The 11257-nt window shown below is 42.5% G+C and overlaps 1 protein-coding gene across 3 annotated transcripts in view; it reads left to right on the top strand.

Annotated features, from left to right (window-relative positions):
- tspan9a (tetraspanin 9a) overlaps positions 1-11251 on the top strand; it is a 152047-nt gene extending 140796 nt beyond the window's left edge. For all 3 annotated transcript variants that reach the window (XM_087174019.1, XM_087174020.1, XM_023406317.2), the window contains 4 exons: positions 5375-5476; positions 5821-5952; positions 7505-7588; positions 10806-11251. In XM_087174019.1, coding sequence (XP_087030145.1) covers positions 5375-5476; positions 5821-5952; positions 7505-7588; positions 10806-10877 — 390 coding nt within the window. In that variant the 3' untranslated portion in view covers positions 10878-11251. The remainder of the gene's footprint in view (positions 1-5374; positions 5477-5820; positions 5953-7504; positions 7589-10805) is intronic.
- Positions 11252-11257: the final 6 nt, after the last annotated feature.

Genomic DNA, 11257 nt, shown 5'->3' on the forward strand with positions numbered 1-11257 from the left:
GGGGGGGGGGGGGGGGGGGCATTATTGCATCTCCAACAGTTTAATTCTTCTTAAAAGGTGCAGCTCTTTTTTCTTAATGGAGAATTTCTTCCTCGTCTTCCTGGTCGCAGCAGTCTTGCCGCCAGGTGTGGCTCATGCGAAGGTACCCCCTCTTTGCCTCCACAGCTCGGTGCTGTTAAGCTCTCTGATTAAATGCCATGTAGAGGCCGTAGTATAATAAAGGCTGGCCCTGCGGTTAGCAACCAGCTGACTACAGCAGATGGCTCGGCCACAAACCAGATTACAGCCATCCGTCTTTAGCGCTCTGACCTCGTTGTGCCTCCGTCGACCCAGCACGCCGAGCCGAACACCGCTGAAGGTTTATTAGCTCAGAATGAGAAAGCAGGACCTGGCAAGTGGAGGAGACAAGCGCCAGGGCATGGGCATGTAGGGAGAAGGAGAGAAAAATGAAAAATGCAGGAAAGCGGCAGGGTAGGCAGGTGAACACAGGTGAGGGAAAAGAGGAGGTGAGATATCAAAGCCGAGGCAAAAAAAGACCAAACTTGAATGGGTTAGGAAGGGAGGGTGTTAGAGAAGAGAGGGGGAAGTGGATCAAAAGAAGGCAAATATGACAAAAGTGATGAGAGGTGTCACTGTTAAGTTTTAGAAGAGTCAATGATGGAGGTTAGTCACATAAGAGACTGGTTTGGAGAGCGAGTAAAGGTTATACCACATCCCTGATATGTTGCATTTGTTTACAAGCAGAACTATGTTCAATCCCTGGTCATGCTTTGTTTTTCCAGACCAATTACAGTGCAGTGGTGGGGGGTCCTTCCTCGCTCTGCCGAGTGCCCTGGCCTCAGGCTACCCGGCACAGGCTTCCAGAGCAACTGAGGGAATTAAGTATCCTGTTTAATGATGTGCTGTTGGGGACCTCTGGCTCTGATGCTGTTTCTCTCCACATCATTTATTACACTTTCAGGGCAGTTAGCTAACACACTTGTCCAGAGCTGTGCAGTGAGAGCAACAGTAAAACACTGTTAGCTTCTGTTCTTGGGGTCAGAGGAGTTGATGTTTAAAGCCCTGACAGTATACATATGATCCAATAATGACTGTGTAAGAGAGGACGAGGGAGCTGAAAGAGACACAATAGAGTGAATTCAAAAAATTAGATGTGAAAAAGGGAAGATTCAGTGTGCTGACCTGAGTTTATCCTTGAAGAGAGGATGTGACTGTCACCTCACTGTTTTGTTACTCTCTCAGCTGAATGGAGATAAGCCAAAAGCCCTTCTGTGATCTGACAACACAGAAAAAAAAGGATTGCTTTATTTCATTCAAACAAACAGTAAAATAAGTGACAATTTGTTCTGGCTTATGCAGCTGTTCAAGACTTCAGAGGATGAGTCATGTTTCAAGGCTGAATATGAGTGTGGGGCAGAGTGAGGTGAGTAGAAAAGGAAATACATATTTGAAGACTAGTCCTGCAAAGTGTCTTGAGTGGAGTCCCCTCTTTTGACAGTAAAGACGCTTTTTCTGTCCAGTTTCACTCTTGGCATGATTCTGGACGCTGCTTTAAAGAAAAACCCCGTAACTCAACGTAAGGGAATGCACCTTAATTAATTTAGCACTATTGAGGACCGTACTGTCAACATAACTTAATATAACCACCATAGAAATTGAGTTCGCTCCAGATCAAAGCAACTTGACCTAAATTTAACAGTGTTTTTTCGAGTCATAGATGTAGCTGTGGCACTAATAAACTTTCATTCATACAAAGAGTATGAGCTTTCTAATGTTGCCTTCCTTCCACCATAACAACACCAACAGCAATACTTTCTTCCAAACACTGTGGATGCTGGAGCGAAGCCTTCAGTGCAGACTGAGACAGGAAGCATTTTAACATATGTGGCTGAAAAGAAAAAAAAATCGTTGCAAAATGATTGTTATTGCAGGTCAAGTTGAGAGGTTTCTCAGTGAGAAGTTAGTGGTCTTTAACCAAAGCCTTGGATGTACTCCAGGTATGTATGGCAGGCTGCAGTTAATGTGAACAGAAGGTGCAGGCAGACGACTTAAAACTCAAATTTTCATCTGGTTATATTTTTATACACTGTATGTACCATTTGTCTTATTTCACAGATGGGCTGTTTTTGCTTTTTTCAGAGTGGTAATATATTTATTGAACCACCTGCATAGTCTTTTTTTCTTTATTTTTTTATGAAATCATGCTGCAGAGGCTGTATTTCGTTTGTAACATAGTTTGAAGATTGTAATTGCTCAAAGTGATAAATAGCAGTTGGGCAAATGTGAATAAAACTCTCACACAAAACACTAATTGCTCTTCTATACACCCATCACACCACCAACTGTAAATGAGCAGTGCTTTCTTGTGTTATGTGAGCATCTCTAAATGATTCATAGCATTCACCAATCAGCCATCAGAGACAGCGGTTGTTAGCAAGTTGTTCTCAGAGGTAAAACGAATGCAAAAGAAATACAAAATGAACAATGGGGAACTTTAAACTTATGCTTCCATGGCAGAATTAGTCACCGATGTGCCCTTTGCTGTCTGAGCAACAACACTGAATGTGTGCTGCACACTGAACACTGAAGCACATGACAAAAAGAAGATCAAATCTTTCAAAGTTTTCAAAATTGGAGCAGTCAGCTCAGTCATGGTTATGTACTCCAATATTGAGTAAGCACTGCGGCTCAGTGTCTGCACAGTGACAGGTCCCACTGTACCTGGTCCCCAAGGTGCTTACATGTCACCAGATCTGGGGCCTGATTCTGACAGTAAGAAGCCCATCCACAGGAATTATTAATATCACCTCACACTGATCCCAGCACAGAGAATACACAAATATTCCCAAGCAAATTTCCTTCCCAAGCGTAAAAACATGTTTGGGAGACTTTGGTAAAGTTGAAAAATAGTATTATTCAAGGAATAAAACAAACTGAAATGTCTGTAATATTGTACTGACTGGATGTATCATATTATTACAGTGACGAGCGTTTATCAGACAATCCACCATCCACTCTCTGCTCTCTGCTGTCATGCACACTGACAGAATACAAACACCAATTTGGATAGAGAGCCTACTCCTTCCTCCATCATGTCATCATGTATATCTGCACATCTCCCTCTCCGCTTTCTCCCTCTCTGTGACTCTTGAGACTCGTGTTCTCCCGGCTGACCGAGTTCAAGCTTTTTGATTTCTGTGATGAATGTTGCGTCCTGTATCGCTGAGCGCGGACGTGGTCAGCCCAGAGGAAAGTGCCATCTTATCTGTGTAATGGCAAGTATGAGCTGTGTCTCAGGGCTTTTGTCGCTATGCCCCACATGAAATATTGCATAGATGCCCTGTGGCAACTTTCACAGACGAGATGTTGCAAAAGTACGGTGTCATCGTGTTGTTTGTGAACATTTTTCAGTACCAGCAACATGAGTTTCAGTCAAGAAGTTAGTTTTCCTTATCAGAAAAAAATAGGCTAATGCAACAAAGGATGTGTTTGTATCTGCTCCTTTCGCAAGGAGAAAATGGGTCAGAGTGTTGCATGATCAAATCCCTGTTTGTTCTGCAGTCATTTGTCTGCCTCTCGTTAGCATTAAATCTGGATCATTAAGTTTCATTTCAGGCTCTAACAAAGACTTCCACACATGCAAAGGAAGATGTGCAGAGACTTATCGGAGACTCAGACGATGATTTTTATTGTGGGGGGGGGGGGCATCTGCTCTCTGGTGGCTGTGTTAGTGCGAGGAGTCAGTAATGAGCCAGCAGCATCACATACAGATGGAGAGGAGAAGATAGAGGATTAAAACAAAGTACGAGGCAGAGATTGATGATGCTGCTCTTCATCTCATTTTCCTGCGCAAGGACAGATATGGTGGGGCCTGCAACCCGGAGTGCAACACACAGATCATCTCCTCTGCATCTGCGAAGTGACAGAGCGAGACAGAGGAATGTGATCTGAAATAATACTAATCTGATTTCAAAGGTTTTAAATGATGTTTTAAATTGGTCTTGCATGATTAATGATAACTAAAGCACTTTGTTGCCAAGGAAACGTTAATTACTCAGTAAAAAATATCGGTTTGACTTTTACGTTTAATTCAGCAAATAGCTTTCGTGTGCCGCAGCTCAGAAAACAAAGGTTTGAGGCCTTTTCCTCCCACCAATTCATTGACGAGTCACTTCATTTAAAGCTTAATTTATTCATTTAATTTATGGGAAGGTTTGGCCTGTCTCTCATATACAGTGCAGCGTACACAGGTAGTCAAGTAACATTTATTTTATAGAAGCAGGCTGACATTATCGACCAGGCGGCTTCAGTTTTTCTGCTTCTGTTATTTTTTTAAACTGAGGAATTTACCGAGCAGCTTCCAAACAATGTCTAGCTCAACATTAGTCCTCCCTCCCCGAGAAAAAGAAAGTGGAGAATAGCTGAAAGCACCTTGTTGTGTCAGGCACTGACAGACATGATGCCGCTTCTTTTATTGTGTGCAGATCTTTTTTAAACTCCAGGGCACAGTCTGAAGCCTTAAGCTTTAACTATTAAGGCAAGTGCATTCCTTTTGTTGTGATATAACTTGTATTTCTTGTGATGCCGTAACACGATGGTTCTGGCAGTACGTGTCATTTTTACAGTAATAATTACACTATATCTGAAGCGCCTCTCAATCTGTCCTGGCAGTTAGCAAATCCCTACGGGCAAAGCGAACTGCAGGAGAACTAAAGCTCTGATTTTGTATCTCATTAACACATCCAATGAGATATTAATCTCCATCAGACATGGTACAACCCCGAGCACATTGTTGGGGTTCAGTCAAGAGGAAAGTGATTTGCAAGCTCTGCTGAAGGGCATGTTGAAGTAGTGTGTGTGCGTGCGTGTGTGTGTGGAGCGAAGCGACACATGACATGTGTCAGATCTGCAGTCATCATGCACAAAGTCCAAGTCACTGTAGCGGAGATATTTTTAGATGACAAGCGAAAAGGTTACCTGTAAGCTGTGTAGTTGCTGTCAAGTTCCATTGGTTTTTTGGTATCCGCTGGTAATCTGCTGTACATCCTAGCTGTTGCTGTCGCCTGTGTATGTACGCTTTTCATCATGATGAGTCGGTTCACAAGAAAGGAATCCATGATCAATCATACACAGCACTCTAAAGACACTAAAAAGCACTTCCCTGCTTGCCATGGACACCACCATTATCATATACATCTCTGAAGAAGACATTGATAGTTTGAAAAGATCAAAATAATGTGAATACACCCTTAAAAGTACTCAAGCTTCAGCTGCCTACTCCACTATCAAGACTGTAATTAATGCTGTAACTCGATTCACAGTTTAAAAACCAGAGGTCTCTAACCAAGGCAGGTGTTTTCTCTTTCGTCTCCAGGTGAGTGAGAATGCTAAGCAGGACCTGAAGGATGGGCTGGCTCTCTACAACTCAGAAAACAACATAGGATTGCGAAATGCCTGGAACATCATCCAAGCAGAGGTAGGCAGATCTCACAGCATGCACGCATTACATCAAATATTAGCAACATTACCGTTGTTGTTCAATCACAACAACAGAAGTGATATATAAATGCAAAGTTTTACTGAAATATTCCAGCTAATGTATTTCCTGGCTTGTAGCTGTGGCATTAATGCAACATTAAAAGTCAAAACTGGCTGTGGAAGTACATTTTGTTCCATTATTGTAGCCCTCTAATGCAAAGGACTAATTACAATACTTGTCAAATTAAAGCATTAAATAATCTTGTGTGATTGTGCGTGTGTGTGTGTGTGTGTGTGTGTGTGTTTTTGTGTGTGTGTGTGTGTGTCTATGTGTGTTCACAGTGGAAATGCTGCGGTGTGATATCATACACAGACTGGCATGAGGCCCTGAAGGAGAAAGTAGTTCCTGACCGCTGCTGCCAGGAGCATTATCAGAACTGTGGACGTAACTCCACCAACATGTTCTGGAACAGGGTGAGTTCAGATTGACCGTAAGGTAAACAGGGCAAACATGTTTTTTGTTGTGCGTACACTACAAATGATGTAAACATGGAAGGATTAGTGAATGGGCCTGCTGGGCACAAAGCTTTTGTTCAAAGTAACAGCTTCTTTTTGGAAAGTAAATCAAATAACTACAAAGAGACTCAAGATGACTACAAAAAGTCAAAACGTACTACAGAGAGAAACAGAACGACTACAGACAGACACAATGAATTGAAACTCAAAACCACTACAAAGAGATGCAGAACAATCACAGATGCAAAACTACTACTACAAAAAAAACGCAAGACAACTACAACTACAGCCAAAAAGTTACTACAAAGAGACTCAAAACAACCACAGAGATGCTAAACAGCTATAAAGAGACACAAAACAACTGCAAAAAGACACAAAACCACTAAAGAGAAATAAAACGACTACAAACAGACACAAAATGACTACAAGAGAGAGTAAAACGACGTATCTTTCAGTCTGGAGTGGGGGGACTTTTCCCTGGTTGTACCCATTGTCTCATTATCTGTTCATAGATATGACGCTATTGGGATCATAAGCCAAATCCATAAGGTCTTGTTTCACGTCATGTTTGAAGATATGTATATGCATAAACATGATTTTAAATAATAATTTTGTTACTCCAAGCCGACACGACTGATATTAGTTCAGGATTCTCCGGGGACATAAAAATTATAAATCTTATACATTTTTAATCTTCAGTCCATCTGTTCAGTAGCTGCTCTAACAGGCCTCTGTGAGTAGTTCGAGTAGCTTTAAAGTTTTCCTCGTATTACTGAATTCTGGTCACACTGGATCTTTTTCCATTATGCATGAGACAACAGCTTCTTTTTTTTCTCTCAAAAACCTTGCAGTTCACCAATCTACCCCCATTACAAGTCTAATCTTCTGTTGGTCTGGCATGTGGTTTGTTAGCAGGTCCAAAGTAGGGGATTAAAAGCTGTAATATAATTGCCAAAATGAGAATAGGCAGACATTGAGCTGTCCCATAGGGAAAGCACGGCACTAAAATCTTGTGTGTAATCCTGCCCAGAGGAGGAGACGGCCTCACACTATATAGTTAAGACTTGCACGCTGCCTCAGCACCCACAGTCAAGAAGGGGCACCTCTTTGCAGCTGAAGTCACCATTAAATCCTTCGCCCCACCTCCCTGCCAGCGAGTGACCTCTGAGTGAACCCAGAAAGGAATATATTTAAGAGAAAGTGCACACGTCCGTCTATATGGCCCATAAGTCTGCATACAGAAGGCATCATTCATGGGTAATTCACTTCTTTTAACACCTCGCCTGGTAGTTCATTCATCCGAGGGTGTTTCTCATATATAAGAGATGCATTTTTTTGTCTGGAAAAGCGTGAACTGGATGGTCTGGGGGTTTTTTTTCTAGGTGACCAAACATGCCACGAGCGGCCACTGCGACTGAAGTGACATGATTCTTCTGCCACACTGAAAATGCACCTTTTTTTTTTTTCTTTTTTTTTTGTGGAATCTTAACAAGCTTTTGTTTCATTTCAGGGCTGCTTTGAGAAAGTGGAGGAATGGCTGGATGAAAACAAGCACCTGCTGGGAACCATAGGCATGGTCATCTTGGTAGTGCAGGTAGGAGGCTGCCTTAGTGATAAATTGTTTTTTCCTTCTCCTATTTTTTTTTTTTTGCCTCTCTCCCATTTATTTTCCCTTCCATTTTTCTTCTTTTTCTTTGTGTCTGGGTGCATTTGTTTGTGTCTGCCTGTCAGGCAACATGTTTTAAAAAAAAAAAATACATGTGCATCCAACGGCCTCTGTGCCACCAATGTTTGCTGAGAAACTTATGAAGCCTGTGATCAGTGGGCGTTCTGGGCACCCACACATCTTGAAATATTGAAGTCTGCACCCTCATACTGTCTGGGAGAATCAAAGTCACCTGGCTTTGTGCCAAACAGGCTGTTGTCATGTATAGGAGCCATCTGAAGATAGGGAGAGCACAGATACTGCATATAGAGGAGAAGGTATAGAGCCACAGATTAAAGGCTTTGTTGAGAGGCTGGAAAGATATTCCTGTGGTCGTACCGTTTCTCTTTTTGTCTTAAACTCTGCTTTACATCCATCCTTATTCATACAGTTAGTGTCTCACTTTCACTTTCTTTGCAGTAGCTTTTCCTCTTCCTTGGGGATTGAGTCCTACAAGTGTCTTCAGACGGAACAAAGCAAAGCACAGCAAAAATGTTTTTCCTCAGGTTTGCACAAATTTAACTCCTGAACGGTTTTTGCAGTCTGTGTTTATTTGCTCCAGACAGCCTGTGATCTGAATGTACAGACGTTAGCTGTAGATAGCTAGCAACATATGCACCGACTGTGTGTGTATGTGAGTAAAAGTGTGTTTGTGTGGCAGCTCAGACTCTGACTGATCTCTTTCTGTAATCTCCTCCAGTCTCTGTCTGTTTATGAAATGTCATAAATGTGAAGTTTTCGCTCAAGTTGAAATATTTTTTAACTCGCGCAGACATATTCTTTTTTTTTTTATGTGCAACCACAGTGGGCAGTAATGGACAGAAAGGTCCTGGGTTCATATCCAGAGGCAGCCAGTGAAGAGTTTACATGTGAGGGAATGATTGCCTGTCTATATGTGCCCCACTGATTGATTGGCAGCCTGTCAAGGGTACCTTTCCTCTTCCCTAATGGAAACTGGCATATGCTCCTAACACCCAATAGATGGATGCATGGATGGACAGATGCATCTTTGCTTCACTTTGCGCTGCCTTGACCAAATGCTTTTGCACCCACTCAACTTCGTATTCACTCATGTTTCGCCTAAAATTCACATCACATTCAGTGTGAATACACTTTAGGAACTCTGCTCCATCCCTGGGTCAGACTCTCTATCAATAGCTGTCTGTGCCCCCCGTGTAAATGCACTTCACCTTCTAATGCTTACATTTCAGCTGATACATACTACATATAATTTTAGAGATCTGTTGTCAGTCTAAGTTCCACCTGCTGTCCTTGAGACCTTACATGTCACTCACTTCCTAATATTTCCGTTTATGCTATGTCTCAACCCCCGTGCTGCACTTACCCTCTTTTCATGCTTTCAACATTCCTCCTTGCTTTATTCCCCCTGCCCTTCATGGCCTGTCGGCGGCTGTACTCATGCATGACAAGTCTACGGTTGGCTAATCTGTGAATCCATGGTTCATTCAGAGCGAGGTGGCCTCGCTGTGAAATCTCTGTGTTGAGTTTTATAAGACCCTGCACATTTCTTGTGTCCTTAGGGGAAAATGGTGCTTGAGCTTTAGTTAAAGTTCACAGCCACGCTGAGGGAGAGTCGGCATTGTACAGTATAGTACAGACTAAGTATATTGCCCAACTTCAGATCAATATGTGTTCAAGACAAGATCGCACCCTCTTCTTTCATGCTCACACACTTTTTCATTCTAACCCGACGACTCTTTTCCAACTCTGTCTGACTCTTATCTCTTCCCTGTCTGTTCATTTCTTCTCCAAATACACACACACACACACACACACACACTACACACATGCAAAACATTGACAAATATCTGCCCTGTTTGGAGACCGATAAGGTCTTCGAGCTGAATTAAACACTGCAACACCGACTCGGCTGACATTAATTTTAATGAACTCCCTCTCTCTATACACACACACACACACACACACACACACACACACACTCACACACTCCCCTGATTCAGGTGAGGGGCAGGAGAGTCGAGAAACAGACCTTGAGCTGTCAGATTAGCAGACTCGAAGGCATGGTGAGAGACATTGCGAGTCTGCAATGTTACATAATGTCCAGAGGCGTGGAGAACTGGCTTATGAATGATTTAGACTTGCAGCATACAACCGATCAGCCTCAACATTAACACCGGTAGCTGGTTTTAATTTTGTGGCTCATTGGTGTATATGACAGACTGCCAATGTAACGCCTGTATGTGTAACTTTGTCCACAATGGTTTCATCAAATCTCAGCAGTCTTTATATATTCTTAAGCATGGACGGATGATTGCGCTTTGAAGAATCCTGCAGGAGCATCTGTCATACTGTCTCGCTCGCCGACTGAATGAAGGAGACAGTTTAAACATCTTGTGTATGTAAGAGCTGCACTGATGAACCATATGTAAATAATTGGGTTGGTTTTGAAGCATTTTTATCTATTTATTTATTTTTTTTATTGTTCCTAATTCCTTCTCAGAAGGATAGCACTTTGTGTTTTGATTGACAGTGGCATAAGGTGGCGTTTTTCTCTGAAGCAGCCGTATGAATTAGGCTTAGACTGAAACAAAAGGAAGAGAATCAGCAGCTTTCCCAGGCTGATCACATACTGTAGAAATCCCCAGTGGAGCCTGTTTGCAGGAAGTCCACGTTGCCGTTTCTATTAGACTATGCACCATACAGTACTTTGCGCTTTCCCTGCCATCCAAACTTTTGCCAGATAATGGTTTTAGGATCAGCCTTGTGACTGTGTTTGATGTAGAAGTATCAGGGGTAATGGAAACTTCAAAGAGATAGCTGGCTACTTTGATTTAGTGGCATCTCAATTTACTTCATTGACTTAATGCTTGTGCACGCTGTACATTTTTTCCATCACAAAGATTCCAGAGCTCGTGTTTGAAGGCCATCTCAGAAAAAGAGAGAGTGAACGAAAATGTGCTTGTGCCTCAGCACAGGAATTATTGTGCATCAAAACACAAACCAGCCCAAGGCATCAACATCAAAAAGATCACACATGCACATGTATATCATGCACTGACACATACTGTATGTACACTATACATACAGACACAAATTCACTATCTCCTTCTCCTTTCCTTTGCAGCTCATGGGCATGGCGTTCTCCATGACTCTGTTCCACCACATCCACAGAACGGGGAAGAAATACGACGCTTAGCCTTGCGGGGAGGCACCCGATTGAGAGGAGCCCCACTGCCTGATGGGATAAGACTCTTGATTTTAACACCCCAACCCCCACCCACCCCACTTGATAACCTCTTTAGAGCATCCTTTGCCCCCGCGCCACTTCCCCAGACCCTCTGTACAGATTCCAGCTGTGTCCCCGCTCTGATCTGCTCTTTCCACTCACCATTCATTTTGCCAAAGAGTAACACAACTGAAAGAGAAGGGACACCTACTTTTGGCAAGGAAGAGAATCCCATTGGTTGTCACTCCTCTTGAGTGTTTTTTTCTTTTCTTTTTTTTTGCTTGGTCTAACAGTTTGCTGGAAGAAAAGAAAGACATTGAGACAATGAAGACTTTACTAATGCCCCCACC

This window comes from Seriola lalandi, unplaced genomic scaffold, assembly GCF_002814215.2.
Source record: "Seriola lalandi dorsalis isolate HSWRI2012SDOR001 ecotype SW California unplaced genomic scaffold, Sedor1 jcf7180002054302, whole genome shotgun sequence".
NCBI classification, from domain to species: Eukaryota; Metazoa; Chordata; class Actinopteri; order Carangiformes; family Carangidae; genus Seriola; species Seriola lalandi.